Here is a 24,051-nt window from a genome sequence, read left to right as displayed (position 1 = left end):
TGCGGAGCGGGAGCGCGCCGCCGGAGAGACCCGCCGCCTCTTCTGCAAGGTGGGGCGGCGTCCTTCGGCCTCGCCGGTTCAAGTTCAGGCTTCCCCGGCCGAGCGGCTGCCGCAGTCAGGCGGGGCTTGGGGAAAGGTTGAGCCGCCGGCCGGCCGAGTTCAAGGGCTGCTTCGGGAGCGAAGCGAGTCGCCTTCAAGGAGCCCGAGGGGAAGCGGCCGCACCGCCCCAGGCTTGAGTCCTGGCGGGCGGGCGGAGGGCGAGGGCGCGCGGTCTGGCCCGGCTGGGTGCTTAAGGGAGCGGCGGCGAGCCTAAGTTCATTCGTGGGTGAAGCGACAGGGAAGGCCTGGGCAACTTTCTTTCCTCCTTGCGCTGTTGCACACAACACACACCATTTCTTGGTGTGCCTATTTTGGCACACACCTCAGTGTTTCTCTCCCCATCCAACTGTCCTTGTGCGTCACATCTCGCCATTTCAATCAACCAATTGAAACCCCACTTTCTTCTTATAAATAGATAGCCAATTTTTCTCGATTAGTGGATTTGGAAATGAATGGCTCTCGCGCACTTCCATGCACGCGCACATTTACGCACGCACATACTACACACACACACACACACACACACACAGCCACACACAAACACTTGAAGCGTCAAAGGCTTTTGAGTCTGATTAATTCACCGGAGCTTTTGAAGCATAATTTCAGGATTCGGTCGTGGGAACTAATTTTGGGCAAGCCCCTTTGCTAGGCGGGGTGGATAAATAAAAAGGTCCAGTGTGATTCTATCCACGTTTATAGAGATCACAGAAGTGAGTGTGGGATTGTAACCCAAGGCATTGTCGTGGGCCGTGCATAAGATTTGCACTTGGAAGCGTTCGCTCCAAGGGAGTCACTTCTCTGGCTTGGCTGCCTTCACTTTTGGTGCTTGATAATACGATAAACCTCTCCCTCCATTTTTCTCTCTGCAAAATTTTCGTTAAAATGCCCTTTCATAAAGATCCCTGTCTGGGCAAGTCTTAATTCAAGGCATATTTTCACTGCCTCTTTGACAAGTCAAAGAGCCCAAAACGACCAGTTCTTTTTCTCCCCAATTGTCTCTAACCCCAAGTCCACCTGCAGAGCCCTGCTAAACATTAAGATCTGGCAACCTTTGGGACCAGAAAACTCAATTTGCAACTCCTGGTCTAAACACATAATATAACCCATCTAACAACTACCATAAGAAAAGGAAATTTAAAACTACAACCAGACAACAATGTCTGCTGTCTTTTAAAAAGGCACTTTGCCAGCTATTTAAAAAGTATCTATTTGCTTTTCCACGAAGCTTCCTTTGTCTATTTTTCATTTCTGCTTGAGGTTTTTTTTTTTTAATTTCTTCCTTCAAGATGGAGACTGTCCACAAGTGTTTTCAGTATTTTTTAAGAAGGTGAACACTTAAGGTCATTTAAATGCAGAAAAACTTAAATGTGTTATATCACATTTTCCTACATTCTGAAATGATTGTGAACATACTGGATTATCCAGTAAGTGCTCTATATGATTATTTCAGCTGGTTTGCTGTAGATTTATAGCATTAACTTAGGTAGCAATGTCTACTGACAAATTCAAACCCACAATTTTAGTGAAGTACTGATTTAATTTTTGCAAATGATGGAAAGTTGATACTTTATTGCCACCTTAACATGCAACGGTTACCTATCCCAATACCATTAAACAGCTAATATTTGAAAGTTAATTTATGAACATATCTTATGTACTAGGCAATCAATTCACTGTGACATCAAATATAAAACCATATAGTGGACAGCAAAATAAAAATATTAATTACACTCTTTCACGTATTCTAAAACCTTAAATTAATCCTAGAATATAGGATGGTAGGATTACAAAAATATTTTTTTCCAATAGGAATTGTTACTACACAATAGCATCCATTCCAAAGTATTCCCCAATTTTTAATTTCTGGAATTCTAGCATCCAAAATATTAGATCATTGTGGAAAATCAGAATAATTATCAAACAATGTTTAAAGAAATGTATGGTATGAGCATTGTTTTAAAAATGAATTGATCATTTTGGTGTTACATGAATTTTTAGAAGTTGCACTATGCTTTTTTTCAACTCTTCATTTTCTCTATTTCCATTAAGAGCTTTATTTTGAAATAATCCAACGCCTCTTCTCAGCCTTCTTGAATAAAGAAATTACCGGGTCATTAAAAAGGGGGTTTCTGTAAATTTATATATTTGTATCCCGTAACTGTCCTAATTTAATTTCCTTATGGGTAGACTAAATTCTGGTTACAGTATAACCTTTAAAATGGCAAAAAATATGTCTAGCACTTCAGTATTTGGGTTTCAAATAACATGCAAGGCCGAAGTTATTATTCTGAATACTATAAAATATATGTCAAGACACATCTAGTGTATAAATAAATCTCATCTCATTCCCAGCCTGGCCTTTTCTCTGCTTTTTGAATTGATCTTTACAGTAGAGTGAAATATTTCAGAAAAAAAAGTACATACAGGAAATACACTACAAATACAATATTTATAGGCAATACAGTAAGGTCAGAATCATCATTTTCCATGCAAACACCAGGAAATTATAGAAGTGGTTATATGGAAAGGCTGTGACCCCCGTATGTTTTAACATTCAGGTTTCATAACAAACTTGGCAAAATAACAAGTAACCCTGTAAACGAAGCTTTGCATGTCAGACAGTGGTTTCTTGCACCTCTATTATTCCCTCTTGTGAGAAGACATGGCTCGTTTTGAACAAATGGATTAAAATGGTTTGCAGTGGAGAGCGTCCTACTTTGTCATTGCTTCCATGTCAATGATTAATATTAATAGCAAACTCAAGAAGCAAAACCAAGAATAAGGTCTCTAATTCAGTGAAGCTTCGCTTTTGTAGAAAACTGCCTGCCTCTAAAACTAATATTCATTGTATTCTGAAGTTCTCTTTGGGGTTGCACAGAAAAGAAGTGAACATGACTAAATTTTTACTCACTCGTGTTCAAGAGCCTTCTAGCTTTCTACTTTTCATGTATTTATTATATAGAAAATCCCTGGAGTATTTCTCAAATTTGCTATCATTCTGAGCCGTGGAATTTTCTGTTAATTACTAAGTTGCTCTGTTACAGTAAGTACAGTTTCACAACTGAAACTGAAAGTACGTGATAATAGCACTAAAAAGGCCCCGTGGCAATTCCTTACTTCAGATTATGCAGTATTTTAAAATATTTACAATCATTTAAGCAACAGATACTGAATATTCATTTGTTTATATGGATGCCTTTTAAAAACGGAGTTTTTTACTGACTCAGTTAAGTGGGGAAAAAACATCCATTTTTAAAAGAATAGGGATCCCTAATTTCTTACAGTTGCTTAAAAGGAAACATATTTGTTCTATAAAGTTCATATTATTTGTACATTACTTGCAGATAATGAAATATCTGGCAAGCTTTTTGCCAATATTTTAATGTTCTAAAAGGAGTAGGTTAGAAATCAGAATTTCGTGAAGAGAAACAAGAAGAAATACAAACTATATACATGAACCATCTTTCTGAAGCAAATCTTTTTTAAAAAAATAATTGTGCTGATACCTACCTTAAATGCAGATGTTTGGCTTCGGCAAAATTAGAAACTGGGTCAAAACTGCATATTTTTGGCCAAATTCCATTTCATCCTTCTACAAATGTTTTATTTAAAGCTTAGCTGTAAAAATGAGGGCATTGTGGGGAAGAAGCATTAATGTATTTTGTGTTAATGAAGCATATTTTGTGTTCATAGTTAGCTTGTACACATGGAAAAATATATTGACATTGTTCTATGATTGGTAAACTATAACTGAAAAATTTTGTTTAGGAAAACCACACATACAGGACTTGCAAATTATTAAAGATTTTTCCTCTTCTGTTTTTAGTAGAAAATTCAGTTTTGATCTTATTCTTTTATTGAAAAGTCAAATGTATTTAAAAAGAAATCAACTTAAGTAATACGAATTATGTAAATACAACATTTCAAACTTTAATTTTTTTTAATGAATTAAGGGCTTAATTCTGACAATACTTTACTGTTACATTGTATCAGATCATATTTAGTGTCAGTAAATGTGAAATTTACCTTTTGAGTAAGCCCCATTTATTTTAATGATACTATTCAGAATAAAGATTTCTAAAAATATTGTCCTTTTTTAAAAGAAAAAGCATAAAGGAAGAGTCTGTGACAAGTACAATTTTGTTTGTAGAGCTGTTCTGCCGTACCCTTTTAATTATAATCTCTGATACTATTTTTAAGGGCTGTGTAGTATGAAAGGTTTTATTGTAATGGTTCAAATTTTGATTAATTGTTGAGGTCTGTTAATGGATGTATATGAAAATATAGGAAAGCTGCATGTAAAATATGTCCGTAATTTAGATGAACATGCTACTTGTAGTAATTTAGTTTACTTTATTGTCATTGCACCTCATACAACGAAATCAAATACCATCTTCAGTGCCCATCATGACCATTAAAATAAACACAAACACACATCCTGCACACTCCACATACTGAACCGAAACCCCTGACACTACACCAACACTGCACTATACAGTAAGGAAGAAATGAAAGGAAATAAAGGGAATCTTTAAGAATATTTTGTGTGTATTTGATAATTTCAGCTTACTAATTTAAATTTGAATCAACTTAACAAATTGTGTCTTTTTGAAACAATTTTAAATACATTACATTAATAAAAAGGACTCAAACATTTTATCAAATACACTTTCTCAGAATTTCTTGCGGTGTTGAACATTCCCAATCTAATAACAGCAACAGAAACGAAGAGGGTAAAATATTGTGGAAAATCACAAGTTGTAGAAAATGTAATCGCTGTAGCCCATTTCTGGGGCACGTTCAAGCCTAGGTATTGAGGACAACTATCCATTATTTTCTTTTAAAATTAGCATTGTTGACTATCTTCACTGCAAGTTGGAGATTTCAATCTTTTCTACAGCAGTTATAAACTTGTCTGCTCAGCAATAAGTTTTATTGAATTCTACAAAACTCAATTTATGTCTGTTCTGCATTTTATGACACTGTAAATTAATTCCTTCTCTTTTTGGCACAGATAGTACAGCAGCTGTGCAATCTGGACACATAACCCACTTTGGTTCTAGCCCCACTGATATCTAGGGCCAATTAAATTGAGTCGAGAGATTTTACTTAAAATTTTCCTAGAAGTTACACAACTTATTGAAGCTTTTCTGTTAAAACTGGAAGAGGTCTCAGGGCTTGTGTGTCAAAATTTGCAAGATGGCAAGTGCTCCAGTGCAATGCAAGCCCCGCCGCTTTTATTTTGCTCGCAGGAGTGGCAGAGTTTTGAACACATTACGGTATCCCACACTTGCAGATTCTCCTGAGTAGGCAAACCATTGAAATTTATTTAATAAATTGTAACATTGGGAATCAAATGCACAGCATTTTGATTCATTAGGTGGGGGTTTAAATAAAATAAATATATTTAATTTCCAGATGTATTCTTAAGGAAAAAGTTAGAAGATACATGGAATCAATTCACATTTGATTGATTGATCATGTGTCATCAAGACAGTATCAACATGTTAGTGATCATATAGCCTTATGTTAAAACATCATCATGGTGCTTATTATGGTGACATTAACAGTAATATATATAGAGAGAGATGTATAGATATAATGGCATAAATGTTTAAATCCATATGAAAGGGCAAAAATATATATGCCAGAGAAAGAAAACTTTCACTTCATAATAGTTATTATTAATCTTATTGTTCCACATTTAATTAAAACACAAAACCTTTTGTCTGTCTTTAAATTATCCCTAATAAAATTGGCATTCCTTTGAGGTGAGCTCAGCTATTGGAGATTCTATAAAAGCAGTTTGCCACCAGAATTTTTTCTGGGTTTTTTTTTAGTGCCCTGTCTCTTCTACAGGGCTGCCATTTCCTTGTATGTTCCTTTCAAAGATTAATTAGGCCTAACTCTGATTCATTTCTTTGAAATCAGCTAAAATCATGTTAACTGACAAGACTTGCCCATAGTCTTAAATCTGATTAATACTTATTTATCCCGAGAATATAACAGAACCTTGGCATTATTGCAGAATTATTTTTATAAAAATATGTTCTTGTTTCTTTAAAGAACACACATGAAAACAATTGCAGTAATAGAATTTGTACAAACAGTAATGCAAAAAGTACTCGAATGAAAGCAGGTTCATTTGTTTTGGCAATTTTAAAAAAAAGGACTTTAAAAGATAGAATTATGCATCCCAGGTAGGAAATTTAACTTATCCTCAATAGAGAAATAGCAGGTTTGTGTTTTGAATTGAAGTATTATTAATTCATGGCAGGAGTTACTCCACTTCTTCGAAGTATGGAATAAATATTTTCATTATATTTTATATCTGAATGAAAGGTTTATTGTATTATTCTTACAAAATCAAAATTTAAAAGTGCATAGTTTGGGAATGCCTCTTCCAAAATCAGTGAAATTTGGCCTTAAAACCTTAATATGTGTTTCTTGTACATTCTGGCTTCTACATTTTTTTTATTCTAGTAAAGAGCGAGAATAACTTAGTAAATGGGTTGAAAGCTCAAAAATCCTATTTCAATTAGGATTTGAAATTTGATTGATCTCCTTCCCGTGAAAGATTACATTTTTCTTACACACAGATGTTGAGAAAACTTTGTGTGTGTGTGTTGGCCATAATCACATAATTGAAGCATTCACATAAAAGGGGGGGGGCAGGGCTTTAATTGCGCTGGTGCAGTTGTCATTTTGACTTTTTTGACCTCCTGCATGGACACCCCGTCTACAAATGCCGTTGCATTCTAGGATCATAATCTGAAAGTTATAACCATTATGCATAGCTTCCCAATTGTAGATTATGAGCAATTGTGGTTCTGTTTTTGTCTGATTCCACTTTTAGAATTAGGTAGTTCAAACTGTGGCTATATTAATATAAAACGAGCTGGGGTTCTTTAAAAGCCTTTTGGCTGATTGCACAGTGATTGAATAGCTGTCCTGTTCCTTTGGAGTATGATCTTTCATAATGTGTTAAAAATTGTTTTTCTTATTAACTCCTTCATAATTTTAACAAGTCCATTTGACAATTTTTTTTAGAATGTTTCCCAAAATAAAATATTGTGTTTATGAAACAAACTTCTCTGAATAGAAAATGAAAGTTTACTAATACTATTTAATTAATAGTAAGTTAATACTTAACTACTTAATAGTTTCAGTTTAGTTATTTAAAAATTGTATTTTATTGCCTCAGAAATTCAAACTGTGTGTATATACTTGTATATATGTACATAAACGTATATGCAAGGCAATGAATATTCTGTTTTGTGAGACTAAACTATAATTCTCTTTTAACTGTATTAAAAACTCATTTTGCTTTTTTAAATGAATAGCCTCGGTGTTATCTTAAATCAGTTACTGTACTTAAACATTCATTTGTATTAATTTGGGCAAAAGTAAGGAATACAGTTTGGTTTTAAAATTACATTCATTGATATTGAACTTTTCTTTCTATTTCTTCAAACAATTTAGTGGAGCAAGATTATACAGTATATTATAGCATACATTTTCTAACACTTCTTGCTTCAAAAGGATATTCTTGGAATCTTGATTTTCTCTATGAAGGTAAAACTGCTCTTTAATTTATTTATAAACTGATTGAAACAAAGAAAAGTTAAAAAGAGAAACTACGTGTGTGTTTTTTTGAACAGTATAAATTTCATTTCTTTTGCACAGAGCACATTCTTCCTTCAGTATTGGCACAGAGCATAAGTCTACTTCGGCATAAATATCTTAACTTTTCAGCTACCTGTTATTCTTCTGATAAAATTGCTACATTGTAAATTTCAACAGCTCAGTAATTTTTATAATTTGGGGCATAAAACTTTTGCAATTCAGTATCGTTCTCATTTTTTATTATTGTTGTTACAAATTGGAAGCCAGTGAAAAACTACATGGAAAACTGTTTAGTAGACAAATCCTTACTGAATTTTAAAATGTAGATCTTTTAAAATTCTGCCTGGGTTATACGCAGAAGAGCATAGGGAAATTCTCATGGCTTCAAAGACTTTTTTTCTCTATTTCGTCTAAATAGGCTTCTTAGCACTTTTGGGAGATGCAGGAGCAAAAATACGTGAGGTGACACTTTTGGAAACTAATCCCAATTCTCTTTCAATAATAAGATGTTGAATTTTTAGCAGAAGGCTTAAACTGGGAGGCAGAGTGTGATAAATTGACATTCAAGACTATTACTTAAATAATAATACTTAGCAAAAAATTCAGACTGCATTTCATCAAAAAGGACTTTGTAAATCACATTTGTATCAAGCCTTTGAATAGATCATTCATCAGCTTCAGGCTCTGGATGTAACAAGGAAATGAAGTGAATGTGCAACATTTGCAGGGAATATAAAGCATGCCGTGGTTTTTATTTCTTTGCATGCTCAGGTTAGATCCGAAGAGGCTTCAATGAACTTATCCTAATACGTTTTCCCTTTCATGCCAGCACGTGGCCCAAATTAGTTCTCCATTTTGTGATGGCCCTTAGAGAGCAATTCCCATTGAGAAGGGAACAAAGGCCGTAACCCTGAGGTCAGAGTGCAATGCGCGGAGCATGACCCCCTCTTTGTAAAGCTCAACACTGTTTATTTTGCCTAAGTAAAGATCACCAATACATTAACTAAAGAGCATTAAAAGGGTCATATCCCCCGGGAGGGAAATCAGGCAAGGAGCTCCTCTCCTTAGCCAGGAATAACTGGTAGACTTTAAAAAAACAACACCTCGGGCCTATGCGTTGCATCCCAAAGAAAGTAGTAGTTGAACATGCTTGCATTTAATTCAAATTACTTTCCATGCTTAAGAAAACTAAAACCCTAAATCTTTCTCTTCACTGTTCAAAACAAATTTCTCACCTTAAAATATTCTCAGCTTGCATTTACATTTTAAAGCAGATTTAAGTATTTTTTTATTAAGCGTAATCAGGTTTAATTTTGAAAATTTTGAAAATAAAAGTAGTTCTATACACTGATTCATGAGTAGTCAAGATAAAATCGTTTATAATTTTCTTTTAATGTTGCCTCAGGAGATACTGATTCTAATCCCTTTGAGACAGTCACTCCTGTCCAGTCTGCTTCACAAGGTTGTTGGTTTGTGCAGAGAAATAGCAGGAGGAAGTACTACATATTTATGATTCTGAAGGAAAAATCAGATTAAATCTAACAAGTCGTCTCAGAACTCAGGAATTTTCCTCATAATTTTTTACTCGATAGATGTCAGGCCTTTATTTTATTCTCTATATTTAATGAAAGAGAAGACAAGATAAAAATAAAAGAGAAAAGGGGGAAAAAAAGAAAGCAATACCACAACCATAACAATAATTAAATATACTCTACAAGTAGTTCTCAACTTACAATCATTCATTTAGTGATCATTCAAAGTTACAATGGAACTGAAAAGTGAGTTACGACCCGTTTTCATGCTTACAACCATTGCAGCATCCCCATGGTCATGTGATCAAAATTCGGGCGCTTGTCAACTGGCATGTATTTATGATAGCTGTAGAGTCCTTGGGTCACGTGATCATCATTTGTATCCTTCCCAGCTGACTTCCAACTAGCAAAGTCAATGGGGGAAGCCAGATTTGTTTAACGACTGCATGATTCACTTAACAACTACAGTGATTCGCTTAACAACCATGGCAAAAGACCATAAAATGTGACAAAACTCACTTAACAACTGCCTTGCTTAGTAATCAAAATTTTGGGCTCTGTTGTGGTGATGAGTTGAGGACGTCCCATATAGAATGGCTTTTCCTCTGTATATATCTGTGTCTGTCTGGATACACACACACACACACACACACATCCATAACAGTTTGAATAAAGGATAACCATATTTCATTCTAAAAGCCTATCAATCATCTATGCCTGGAAACAACTCGTCCATGAATTTCCAATGACATCAAGTCTAACTGGGCCATAAATTTATCTTTCCAGTGTTGAAACACTGGTCTATTAGCATTAATCTGACATCACTGGTGAGGCAATATCTCAATCCAAACTTTATTCGGTCTAGCAAGACTCTGGAGTCCCCAAGAATCCCTCTCTAACCATTGTCTACAGAATATGCCACGAACTGGAGTTGTTAGTGCTGAATGGTGGTTCTGGATGAGTCTGTTAAAAAGGCAGGATTGTGGGGGGAGGCTATGTGAAGGTTTGCTATGACTGCCAGGAAAAAAAGGCCTTCTCTCAGCCCCCATGTGGTAAACCAGACCAAAGACGGGCTATCCTAGCAGAATTCCTCAAATCTGATGGTGCTGTACTTCGTCCCATTTCTTGCATGTTAGATAATCAGGGAGGGGTCCAGCTGAACTGCTTCTGAATGGTATCTCATTGCTCTGAGATACCATGTTTCAGCCCTTTTTATTTAGGAAATGGTTCCTGCGTATTTCACCCAAGCTCATCTTCCTTGCTCCCTACACCAGGATTGCACAACCTGGACAATCTCAACTGTTAAATTTTTAGCTGCTGTTTTTAATATAGGGAATTTTCCAACACACACTCAGAAGAATGGTTCTCCAGGAGAAGTTGAGAGCACCAATGGAAGTGCTTCATAAAGGGGTTGCATCTTCAGTGACAGATAGCTACTTGGAGGGTTGATAAAAAGCTATTTTGAATTCAGCTTGGGTCCATTTAAAATTTATTATAGATATTTGCACTCTTTGGTTAACCTGTATTAGTCATTCATCCCCCAAACCAAAATCCTAAAATAGGACAAAATATTTTGCTAGGATAGGAGGCTAAAGCAAGGGAGAAAGATGCTTTGTTGACCTACTGAAATGTTTGCACCGTGTTTCACCATTAGACAGTTTTCTCTTAAATGGGGCTCCTGAAAAACAACAACCATTATGTCCATTGTAACTGGCCTCAGGTTTTGAGACTGAAGTCTGAGTAGGCCTAATCTTGATTCACTCAACAATATTAGCTATTAGCAAAGCTGTGATAACCATGGTTGTCATTACGGAACAGAGGCTATAAGCTCACTGAAATGACCACTATCTTGGTCAACCTATTTGGAAGACCAGTTTAAAAAGGCCCAGGGAGGACAAGTTAGCCAGATTTTGGACAGGATTTTCAAGCATGAAAATATCAGTTGACCCACTTCATGCTATGAAATAGCCTGAAAGGGGATGTCCAAATACAATGCTCAGCTTTATTGCTATTTTGTTCCTCCTACAAACATCCAAAAATCAAACCTCAATTGAGAAGTTTCTTATATCAAATAGTTTCGCCTCAGCACAGACTGTTTTATATATATAAAACCTAAATAGGAACTGAAATATGTTCCTTTTGTACAGGGGTCAAAACTACAATCACAATATTTCTTGATTATATCTGTATTCTGTTGAATCCTATGACCTGGAATGTTCAATGGGATCAAAATGGCAGTTGCAACCTTGGCTGAAGCTTCATTTCATTCTTTTTTTCATGCATTGCAGGAAAAAGTTGTGAGGCTTTGTGCTCAAGGTCACAATCACTATTTTCACTTCTTTTGACACCCTCTTCTCCAGGTGCCTCTGCTTGTGACTCACATCTGCCTATGGTGACCCAGGAAGTAGATATGACACTCTACAATCCAATACTAGTGTCATTCAACTCAGGGATATTCTTGTTTTTTTTCTTACTTATCCTTTTACATCACCCAGGAACAGCGGTTTTTAGAACAAGTTTGTTGCCAAATCCAACTGACTGTTTCTTTAAAAAAAATTAGGAACGGAACTTTGTGTAAAAGTGGATTCCAGTGTGCATTTAAACCAACAACAGCTAATATAGTCCTTGTTGTATTAAAACAAACAACTGGAAATGCTTCACCCCCACATTTAAATAAATTAAAATAAATGAAACCATTCAATTCTGCTGAAAATGATGTATTTAAAATGCTGAACATACAGGGACAAATTCACCATGTGTTGATCCAGGAGGCTATTCAAAACCAGTGTCAGTTTTAATTCCTAAAAGCCAAGAATTTCTGCAACGTGATATTTATTTTAAAACAGTGTTTAAACCAGTTGGCGGGGGAATTCTGGGACCCAAAGTCCAGAGTTGCTAAGGTTGAGAAACACTGGTTTAAACAGTGAATAAGTGGTAACTTAAGAATTCCAAGAACAGTTTGATTCAAAACTATACTAGCAACTTTATGCCTCCATTGTCTCTCCACATTTGCTTGGGTGGGGTTTTCATCTGTCATGAACCCCAAATCCCTATGAGTAAAATCTCCCTGATATCCAGCCCTTTTCCCCAAGCAAGTGGTTGTAAGGATTTTGGAGAACAATGACAACAGCCCAACCGTTTTCATTAAGAACTAGTTGGGGACATCTGCTATTTACCCAAGGAATAAATAAAAATTTGGAAGCTGCACTTTCTTCAGATCTGTTCCTTTAGCCCGGTGTTGTAACCCCAGTCTACCATCCAAAAATGAAAGGGAGAAAAAGTGTGGGTGGGAAAGAGTTTTGGTTAATCAGAGCAAAACTTTAATCATTAAAAGCTTACCTTTCCTAGCCAAGGTGCCATTTATTAATATTAATTGGAGTTGGATAATAAGCTCACCAAGGGTGGGATTCAATTTTTTTAAACAACCCGTTCTGTGGGTGTGGCTTAGTTGGTGGGTGTGGCTTGGTGGTCATGTGACTGGCTGGGTGTGGCCAGCTCAACATCACCCACATTGAGGCACGCTTCTTCTTGCCTGTTGGGGATGCTGCAACAGTCGTAAGTGTGAAAAATGGTCATAAGTCACTTTTTTCAGTGCCATTGAATGGTCACGCCACACAAGCAAAGTACCAGTAAAGGAGGGGGGAAAAACTCCAGAAATGTTCCTGAGACAGGAAGTCTAGTCCTGCCAAGAATATAATAAGGGTTAACAGAGAGGCAGTTTCTGTAAGCAACAACACCAGAATGTTTCCTTCCTGCCTTTCTTACAGGATTAGGCCAGTAATTTCTTCTTACAACTGGTTCTCCAAACTGCTTAGAATGTTAACAACCGGTTCTAGTGAATAGGTGCAAACCTGTAGAATCCCACCCCTGGAGCTCACCCAGAAATAGATAACAATGTGTGTGTCACAATATGGAAATATCAGTTGATGTAATTGCCTTCCGCCCTCATCCACAACTATTTGGTACTTGGTACTTTTATATATATAAATATATATAAAAGTGGAGAGAAGGAAGTGATCAGGATGATTTGAATTGTACTAAATCTATTTTCGGCCATTAAAAAGGAAGAGGTGTTTATAGTTAGATCTTGTTCCAGTCAAAATGCATTCAATATCGCTGAATTTAAATTTCATTTTAACCAGCTTCACTGGAACTAAGTAAATCTGCCACACTACCATTCAATGTTCAACATCTCTTTTCATCTTGTGCACACAAGATCTGTGTGATATTTGGGTAAATTAAGTTCATCCAGACTCAATGTGAATTTAGACATCTAAAATAATAAAACATCAAATGAATAATTTACTGCGGAATTCATATAATTTATTTTTCTTTTTCAAAGAAATATGCCACAATGTTAACTGCAAATATTAATGAAAATCATGATAATTACAGGTTTTTTGGATTGAGATATTATTTTGGTATCAAACCCTAATTTAGTTTCAGTATCAAATAATAATTTTAACAAACGGTAATTCAGTATCTATTATTATTGCATATTCAGTATCCTACAACATAATAAAATAAATCTGTCATGGAATTTAACACAGCAGATTTAATTCTTTTTAAAAACATGAGTATTTAATGCTGCAAATATTACTTGATCATTGCAGTTTTATTAATATGTGGAAGTAATTGCTGGCTTATCTTTAAAAAACTGTTCTTACTGCAATGTAGGTTTTTTGGGGGGGGTATAAAAAGCACTTTTTGATAAAACAATGAATCTGAATAAAATTTAAATGTATTATGAAAATGACTTCATTATCACTGCTATTCAAAACAATTTTAATTATAAGGCTTTTCTGTGTGTTATTTATTTATTTTTAATTCTGGAAAAAAGCCAAATGCACAGACAGTCATAATTTCTTCATAGGTCCATTAATTAGAGAGGTAGTCAGTTTATGCATTGTTTTAAATACCAAAAAGGTTGCCAGCTTCACAGTCTTCCTAGGGTCTGTTTGTAAAATTATTAGTGAATATTAAAAAAAAAAAGCTCAAATCATTGCAAGTACACCCTCAAAGTTTCTTGATGAAATTTAAGATACATAACTGATATGAAAATGGAATTACTTCAGTTCCTCATGAGAAAAGCAGCAGGATTCCATTCCATTTTATTTTGAAACAATACAGAGAAAGGTATTTTCTTTTTATCGGGTGGCCTATATAATTCAAAATCAGAATAACAGAATAAGAATTGGAAGGGATCTTGGAGGTCTTCTAGTCCAACCCGCTGCTCAGGCAGGAGACTCTATGCCATTTCAGACAAATGACTGTTCAGTCTCTTTTTAAAAGCCTCCAGTGATGGAGCACCCACAACTTCTGAAGGCAAGTGTTCCACTGGTTTATTGTTCTGTCAGGAAAGCATTCATTTTGGTTCATTCCTAATGGGTTTTTCTCCCTTGTTTATATTTTCTTTCTTTAATTTTTAAGGATAAATAGTTTAAAATGCTGCTTTTACAGAGTTTGGGCCACTCGAGTGTTTTTCCAAGAAATTTAACTAAAGTTACCTCATCACTCATTCATCCCAGATAATTTACGATAAACTATAACTGTTTGCCTCGTTATTTTGTAAATTTCTCCCAGGAAACCTTAGTGATTTTTATAAGACATTTAAAGAGACTAATCAGTCATTTAGACCATAATTAGCTCTCCTCCAAAGTCATCACTTTTTATATTACGCCTTTTGCCCAGGAGCAACTCCAGAAAAACTAGTTTGTGCACATAAAGAGGTCACAAAGATCCTGATTAGTATCACAAAGATTCTGCTCAATCCATTAGGTGCTTTCTGACTGAAAGTAATGGAAGAAAATGAGTTCGGAGAAATTTTTCAGAGAAATGCAAGGGCAAAAAAGAGGAAAAATACTTAAGCGCCTATGCAAAATTCCAGATATTTCTGTAATATGTTTTGATAATGATACATTTGTGGAGCTGGCTGTAGCACTGTTAAAACGAGCAAGCAGAGAGTGGAGTTCAGTTGCAGTTTGGATCTCATTTTTATTTATTCTTGCGAAGCCGGCTCGAGTTGGAACCCCAAATTATTTTCCTGACCCTCTCTCAGCACCCTTCTTTTCCTTGCCAACGTCCGGCCCGGACACAGGCCAAAGGCAACGAGGCCAGCTCCCCCTCACCCGCTCCTTCCCTCCTTTTCCAACACCAAATGCAATCTCCTCAGCCAGGCGCCCATTTCGGGACGCGGACGGTCAGGGGAGCCGCTTCTTCGCCTCCCGGGAGAAGCCAGCCGGGGAGGCGGCCGCCGGTAGCAGGGTGGGCGCGTTTCCCTCATCCAAGGGGTGTGTGTTTGTGTGTGTTTTCCTGGGGACCCGAAGAAGCCTGGACGTGTCTGAGGATTTTGGTCTCCCTGGCAGTCTCGAGACTGGCCATTCCCCAGCGGCGGCGGAGGTAGCAGGAGCAGCTGCAGGCTGGCAAGGCGCCCTGTGACCCAATGCCCGGCTCTGCTGAGCAAAGGCCGCGCGGCACAGACTAAACAACGGCCATCTTGCCGGGGGGCGCCTTCTGCGCGGCTCTTATCACGGGGCTGGCGGGGGTGGGGGTGGGGGGTGTCTGGCAGGCCTCCAAGTCCGCTCCAGCCAGGCTGGTGTCAGGCCAGGGCAAGGAAGCCGCCTCCCCCCCCGCCCCCATTTCTTTCCCCTGCCCTTCCCTCCCTCCTGCAGACAGTTGCGCGGCTTCGGGGGCAGCGCGTGGATGCCTCCCCCGTCGGAGCGCAGCGCCCAGGCCTTGCGCCGGGATGATGCCCGCTGCAGTGTATGTGTGTGTGTATGGGGCGGGGGGGGAAACGTTGGGCACGGTGATAAAAAGCCTCCCCTCTCACACACACACACGCGTCCCGTTGCTCTCTCTCCCTGTCCCGTCCCGGGTGGGGTGGGGAGAGGAGAGAGAAAACCCAGACGTCGTGGAAACGGCCTAGCCGGAGGAGTTCTGCGTGCCTGCATGCCCGCCTGGGGAAAAGCAACAGCTTTAGAGGGAGAAAGCAGCATTCGCGCGGGGGTGGGGTGGGGGTACGCGCTGCCCAGTGCCCGCAACCTGGAATGGGGAGGGGGTTTTTTTGGGGGGAGAGGAAGGAAAGGGAGCCGGGCTTGCGGTCTTTGCCGCAGTTTTGGGGGCGCAACCCCCGCGGCTCTGCCAGAAGCGCTCTCTTTTCGACGGACGCATCTCTGAAGGGCTAGACCCGTGGCAGGAGGCATGGAGGAGCTTCAAAAGGTCCCCCGCTCTTCTTTGGAGGATTGCAACGGCCTCTCCCCTGAAATCCAGGGGTGGGGGTGGGGGGATGGGAAAAAGGAGGCCACTGACTCCTCCATTGCCCGCCCCCCGTCCAGAAAATTCTCTCTATCCACCCAGTAAAGTCTTTTTTTAAAAAAAAATAAACTTCATTGAATTTTATTACATTAAAAACAAAAAATATATAACAGCTGTTTGTGATGCTTATTGTGTAACAATCCTTTGTGCGATATTTACAAATATTAATTTGTGCATAATTATATTCTTATTTTATCTATATTCTATATTTAATAATTATCCTTAGTCTGTCTCTGATCTATCCATCTATCCATCTACCATTGTTCCCATACCTTATAAAATATTGAAGATTCCTTATCTTTTAAACTCCGTGTTAATTTATCCATTTCAGCACAATTCATAACTTTTTGTATAACCAGTTCCTCTACAGGTGTATATGGCTGTTTCCATCACTGGGTAAAGGCAATCTGTAGTAGTCAGTCTGTGTAATAATAAGTATTTTGTACTCTACATATTTTTTTGAAGTCTTTATTATCCCTCCAGCCCTCCATCCAGAAAAGCCTTCACCATCCATCCATCCATCCATCCATCCATATCTTCTCCATCCGTGATCCATGGGCATAAACTGTCTTCTCCTAATTCACTTTGAAGACCTGAAAGCCAGGATAGGGACAGATTGTCATGGAGAAAAGTCTATCTGTGTAGTTGCTAATAGTTGAGAAAACAACTTGATAGCACATAATCAGTTATCTTTGGGCATCTTTCCCAAATTTGTATAAATTTGGGATTTTACAATTGAATGGTTGAACCATGTAATTATTCGTGTTTTTATTATTTCTTTGAAATCTGTTTATGACACGTACAAAAATGGAGGTACTACGATCACTTTATGACTTGCTGGAGGCAAAAATCCACGCTCTTCTTTGTAGGATTGTAATGGCCTTTCCAGAAATTGGGGATGGGAAAAGGAGGCCACTGATTCCTCCATCACCTCCCTCCCACTCCAAAAAATTCTCACTCACCGTCCATTGGAAACGAGCCACCAACTACGCAGACTTTGTTGGCAATTACAATAGGGCTCTTTTATACCAGGGTATCTACCGGGGGAGGGGGGAGAGGTCAAAAGAGTCAAAATGGCAGCTACCCCTATGCCATCAAAGCCCCACTTTGGTTGACAGGCACGATGCACGAGGTGGGGCTTGGCACAGTTGTGGATGCCACTTTTTAATTTCTTCACCACCTGCTCACCTCATGAATAACAATAGCACTTAGACTTATATACCACTTCACAGTGCTTTTACAGCCCTCTCTAAGCAGTTTACCAAGTCAGCAAATTGCCCCCAACAATCTGGGTCCTCATTTTACCCACCTCAGTAGGATGGAAGGCTGAGTCAATGTCCCTGATTTCCAACAACACTAGCTTAGGATGGACATTTTCTATAATAGTGGGAGTTTAAAAAAATAATTTTGCTGTTGACATGGGTGGTGTTCATTTTGGGGCAATTACGTTTGGAGGTTGTTCATTTAAACCAGTGTTTCTCAACCTTAGCAACTCAAGGTAGATGAAGTCCAACTCCCAGAATTCCCCAGCCAGCACGTTGATCAAATTTTGCGAGTTGAAGTTCACATAACTTTAAATGACTGGTTGAAAATCATTGGTCTAAGCAAAGACTTCCACGAACATTTTGCTTTTTGAAGAGTTCCTCTGCACAACAGCAACACCCCCCAAAAAAGAAAGAAAGATTGTACTGCTAGTCTGAAACGTTCCAGTGGCTTTTGGGCTAAGGAATCCCTACATCAAACAGGTGCTGGTCAAGGGTTGTCCAAAAAGATGATGGTCTTGGGTACTAACCAACTTTTCCACTTCTCCCCATCAGCAGGTAATTAAGGAATGCTCCGTTTCTTCATGGACTTGTTTCCTCAGTTATGTTGGTGGACATCCTTACCTTGGATGGCAGCAACTACTATCATTTGACTATGTATTTTCCTTCCTGAATCTCTGCACTGAGTTTTTATGATGGTTGGGTTTAACATTTTAAGAGGTGGGAATATATTTACTGTGCTTCTCCTTATTCTTTCACTCCAGGATAAAAAGCCTCAAATTCCATCTTTCTACTAATAACATTAAGGGATGCGGTGGGTCAGTGGCTAAGACGCTGAGCTTGTCGATCAGAAAGGTTGGCAATTTGGCAGTTCAAATCCCTAGCACCGTGTAATGGAGTGAGCTCCCGTTACTTGTCCCAGCTTCTGCCAACCTAGCAGTCCGAAAGCAAGTAAAAATGCAAGTAGAAAAATAGGGACCACTTTGGTGGGAAGGTAACGGTGTTCCATGCACCTTTGGCATTTAGTCATGCCAGCCACATGACCATGGAGATGTCTTCCGGCAGCGCTGAGTCTTCAGCTTTGTAATGGAGATGAGCACCGCCCCCTAGCGGCGTATGTGTGAGGGGAACCTTTACTAATAACGTTGACTATCCATTTTTGCTCCATTTCTAGGTAGTGGGTGAGTCAATCCCACCCTTGCAAGGTGAGCCCCAATCTTGAAATCACTGTGCTGGTGCCTGGTAAGACCTACTTCAAAATCCTGGTGATGACCTTCAAATCCCTTAATAGTAGAGCATTGGGTAACATCAGGAGCCCTGCCAAGCCAGCAAGAACATGGAATGTTAGGGCTGGAAGGGACTTTGAAAGTCTTCATCCGTCCCACATCCCAACCAGTGGTGGGATTCCATTTTTTTGACTACTGGTTCGGTGGGTGTGGCTTGGTGGGCATGGCAGGGGAAGGATACTGTAAAATCTCCAGTCAGAGGTGAAATTTGCCGGTTCTCTGAACTACTCAAAATTTCTGCTACCGGTTCTCCAGAACTGGTCAGAACCTGCTGAATATTACCTCTGGTCCCAACCCCCAGTCACCTGCCTGGACAACTGGTTGTCCAGTCTGTTCTTGAAAATGTTCCATGATGGAGCACTCACAACTCTGGATGGCAAGTTTTTCCACTGCTTAATAGTTTTCATTGTCAGGTTGAATCTGACAAGTGTCTATCCATTGCTTCTAGTCCTGCCTTCAGGTCCTATAGAGAATAAATCGATGCTCTCTTCCTTGTGAGAGCCCTCAAGTACTGGAAGATTGCTATCATATCATCCCTAGTCCTTCTCGTTAGATTATTTTAAGATTATCTTTATTCAGGGGTGGGCTGCTGTGGGTTTGCAGGGGTACGGGAGAGCCCCTAGCTAAGATTCTGTGCAGTTTGGAGAACCCCCAAATCCTACTCCTGGCTGGCCCCGCCCCGCCCACCCCTCCTCTCCCCTCCCCTCCCCACGGGGCCCATTTTGGATCCAGGTAAGTGCAGTGCACACGTGGAGGCTCAGGGAGGGTGAAAAATGGCCCTCCAGAAATTCAGGAAGGCCGGAAATGGGCCCGTTTCCGGCTTCCAGAGAGCCTCCAGAGCCTGGGGAGGCTGTTTTCGCCCTCCCGGAGGCTCGAAAAAAACCTCTGGAGCCCAGGGAGGGCAAAAACACACACACCCCTGCTGTGGTGCAGGAGGCCAACTAAGCCATGCTCACTATGGCCACACCCACCTCGCAAGGAGAACCCTTTGCTAAAATTTTTGAAGCCCACCCCTGTCTTTATTGGCCATTTGCACCCTTTCTAGGACTTCAGCACCTTTTTTTGTATTGTGTACATCTCAAGATGGGAATTGCCCTCTCCCTCGAGGTACATGGATCAGGCAACCACTATTCTGTTGTGAAATGCTGACCAGGGAATTCTGGGAGTTGAAGTCCGCACATCTTAAAACCCCCGAGCTTGGCTGGGCTGGCATTTTCATTGAAGTGTCCACCATGATTGCAGCCTCCCTTTTGGGGGGACAGTCACCTTCAGCTCTGTCCCCTCTTCGGATTCTTCATGCCATTTTGCACCAGTTTTGCTAAGGTGCGTTTCCCACCTGAGTCCAGACCTTCCGTTTCAAGGGGAACCCTTGCAGAGCTCCTTGCCATCCTTTCGTCTCTCCCTGGTGTAATCTGAAATCTTGACCGCTTAAATGCTCCTCCCTGAGTAAAAATATTTGCTCCAATCTTGATCGCACTGCCAGCAGGGTCCCAGTGTGAAAATGGTCTATTTCCAGTTTTTAGTTCCAAAGAGATATAGTGTCCAAAGGGTAAATTGGGTAACTGAGAATGCCAGCAGACTGGAAAGAGGGCAAAATCAACAGCATCCACGGGCAGGACTGATCCCCAAAGTCAATACTGCAGCCTCAATCCATGTGCAAGAGAGCTGGGGCTGTGACACACCCATCACTTCACCTTTGTCCCTATGAGCCTATATAAAAATCTAGATTCTATCCAAAAACCAAGAAAAAAAATAGCCCCAAGATAAACCCATGTTTGCATCATTGGTACCACTTGCAGATTTCAAATGGCTGTTTATATTCTGTAGCGCCCCGCAGCCTTTCCACTTTTTTAAAACCTGAGGCTAAAAAACGCAGCTCGTTCTTATTTGCAAATTGTGATTGCATCATGTCTATTGCTGGAAATCATTTGTCGCCATGGAAACAATAGCCTGGAGCAACAGGTTCTTTACGCTGGATCCTTCCAAATTTCCATGCCTGAATTTTGGGGAAGTTGCTTTAATTTCATGATCTTTTTTTTTTAGGCTCAAGGGAGATTATACTATATTTGACATTCAAATAACATTTGACACACAGAGAGATAAATCTGTTGCAAACAAGAAATGTCAGAATGTAAAATATGTATTATCACATTATCTCTTCCATAGTAACATCAAAATGTAGAAGATATTCCTCCTGACAACTGCCACCTTTTTTGTGCCAATTCAAACCACCTTTCTAGTGATTTTACAAATTCTTTCCAAAGAAAATATATTCAGAGCATTAGCCTCAAGGTAGCTAAATTTTTCTATCATCCATCTATCTATCTATCTATCTATCTATCTATCTATCTATCTATCTATCTATCTATCTATCTATCTATCTATCTATCATCTATCTCTATCATTCATCTGTTGATCCATCCATCCAGAAAAGTCTTTACCATCCGTGATCCATGGGCATATATCATCTCCTAATTCACACCGAAGACCTGAAAGACCAGGTTAGGGGCAGATTGTCATGGAGAAAATCAAACTGTGTAGTTGCTAGTAATTGGAAAACAACTTGATGGCGCATAATCAGTTATCTTGGAGCATTTCTCACAAATTTGTCAATCAAAAGGAGGGCAGCCTCCCATTACAGCAGCATGGTGCGTAGTACAATATGAATGCAATATCAGGGGTTTTCAATTCAATGTATGGAATGTGAAGGATGTGTGTTTGTGACTGTTTTCAGTCATGTACACTGAAGATGGTATTTAATTTTGTTGTTGTACGAGGTACAATGACAATAAAGTAAAGTAAACGTAGAAGAGAGCTCTGAACAGATACTTTGAGTTTCAGAGATTTTATGCTGCTGGTTTGGACTTTTTGTTTACATTGTGGTGGTTTGTAGTATTGATTTATTTAAACTTAAGCCTCACCAGACTGATTGGAGTAAGCAATCCCTCCCCCATTCCTTTCTTCCTTTCCGTCAAACTCCTGCTTGGTCTTCTCCAAATTGCAAAGCTTTTCAACTGTTGAAATGCTGACCGCGAGTCCAAAAAAGAATAGAAACAGCCCCCAAGATTGCTGCACGAAATAAATAATCCTCTCCTATCATGGTCGTAAAGCACAATGGCAAAATCGAGCCTGGCAGAAGCAACTCTAATTGCGAAGGCCTCCCATCCAGTGGAAAACAAAGCAGAAAAACCCCTTTGCATGGAGTTTTGTTTCCTATTTTGTCGGATCCCGCCCCCCTCCCCCATTGCTTCTGGGGATCTTAAGAGAAACGGGACCCGTCCTTGGCGATGGATATGAAGATCAGCAGCAAATCAGAGGCCGTTGTTACTTCCAGGAGAGAGAAAAGCCAGAGCACTCAGCCCCACCACTCAGCTTCGCCAACAGCCCACTTCCAATGTCTCTTCGCCCTTCCCAAGCGGAGAAGGGCAGAGAAAGCCTTGATGGCCTCTCCCTCCCTCCTTCCCCTGCCAAGAGCCTCCTTTGTGGCTGTCTCTTCTGCTCATCGATGATCAGGCTCATAAAAACCAGCCCTTGGCACCGGGGAGCAGGAGAAAATGCTAATCCCAAAGCAACCAGTTGCCGCCTTGGCATCCAGAGGCCTCTTGTCTGAGGCTTCACCTTCCATTCAGCCCCTTTCCAAACAGGCTGGCAACTGACCGGACCTGTCTGCGGGCAATGAATCGAATGTCTGGGTTTTTGTGTGGTTTAAAGCCCCCTTTGTGGCCCGGAAAATAATATTCACCTCCCCACCCCCATTCTGGTCTATGACACGGTCACTTTGGGGTACGGGTAGGGGGGGTAGCCCAACCAACATGTTGATTAAAACGGTTGATAATCAGCATCACGTTGTTCGCTCCAAGATCCTCTCTCTCTCTCTCTCTCTCTTTTTTGCAGATCTCTCTGTGTTTCAGGAGATGCTGCAGTGTATGCTGAGGCCTTATCACCAGGCATAATTCAACAAAAATGAGTTCCAACAATTAATAAAGCCATCTTTACAAATACCTAGGCCTTGTCAGTCTAAAAATTCAATCCTCAAGAGAAAAGAATTGCTCTGCCTTTCACAGAGAGTTTTGATTTAAATTGGATTCAAAACTGGGTTCCTTTGTGCCAATTGGAGGGGAGTCGGTCTGGAACGAGAAGTGCCAGCAGGGAGGGAGGCTAAAAATCTAAAATGGCCACTGTAACGGCACCGTTAAGCTGCCATCTTGACTTCTTTGAGCTATCCCGCTTGGACCCATCCTCCCCCATATAAAGTCTGATGTACCTGGCCATTTGAGGTGAGTCTCCTTTGAGCTAAGCTCAACTCAGCCAGTTTGGTATACTGGCTAAGTGAAGCCTTTGTTAAGTGAGTTTGGTCTCCTTTTACAACCTTTCTTGCCACAGTTGTTAACCACTGCACTTGTTAAGTTAGTAACCCCGTTGTTAAGTGAATCTGGCTTCCTCGTTGACTTTGCTTGTCAGGTCACAAAAGATGGTCAGGACAATGCAACCATCATAAATAGGAGTTAGTTGCCAAGTGTCTGAATTTTAATCATGGGTATGCTACAATGGCTGTAAGGGTGAAGAGCGGTCATAAGTTAGTTTTTCAGTGCTGTTATAACTGCGGTCACTAAATGAGCTGTTGTAAGTCAGGGACTACCTATACAAGAGGTGACAGGCAGCTAACGTGGATTTACTTTGAGTAGAAGAAAGTCCAGTTTGGACCACTGTATTGAAGGAGGTCAGAATTAAATTTACACTGAGCTCTAAAAGAAAGGCTGCTGGGTTGGGCAATTTTCCAAAGGGAATTTCCTTCTGCAAATGGAATGAATCACAGCAAGTCCCAAACCACACCTAAAGAGTTTGGTACCCATCGTTTTGTTATCAGTAAGAAGCCCAATCTGCAAAACTAGAAAACACAGAGAAAGCATCTAACTCAACATGGAATTATCT

At 39.7% G+C, this 24,051-nt stretch overlaps 1 protein-coding gene and 1 long non-coding RNA gene across 2 annotated transcripts in view; both read right to left on the bottom strand.

Moving 5' to 3' along the window:
* Positions 1–2,823, bottom strand: part of LOC148125553 (uncharacterized) — a 30,529-nt gene extending 27,706 nt beyond the window's left edge. The window contains exon 1 of the mRNA XM_087935481.1: positions 2,816–2,823. Within this exon, the coding sequence (XP_087791607.1) occupies positions 2,816–2,823 (8 nt within the window). The remainder of the gene's footprint in view (positions 1–2,815) is intronic.
* Positions 2,824–16,689: 13,866 nt separating this feature from the next.
* The window catches only part of LOC113437430 (uncharacterized), a 46,959-nt gene continuing 39,597 nt past the window's right edge, over positions 16,690–24,051 (bottom strand). Inside the window, exon 4 of the long non-coding RNA XR_015743789.1 lies at positions 16,690–17,164. This is a non-coding gene — a long non-coding RNA (uncharacterized LOC113437430). The remainder of the gene's footprint in view (positions 17,165–24,051) is intronic.

This window comes from Pseudonaja textilis, chromosome 5 (genome assembly GCF_049901715.1).
Source record: "Pseudonaja textilis isolate UNSWEBS1 chromosome 5, rPseTex1.2, whole genome shotgun sequence".
Taxonomy (NCBI): Eukaryota; Metazoa; Chordata; class Lepidosauria; order Squamata; family Elapidae; genus Pseudonaja; species Pseudonaja textilis.
The sequence above is the reverse complement of the archived record's forward strand: the minus strand, read 5'-3'. Positions and strand labels throughout refer to the sequence as shown.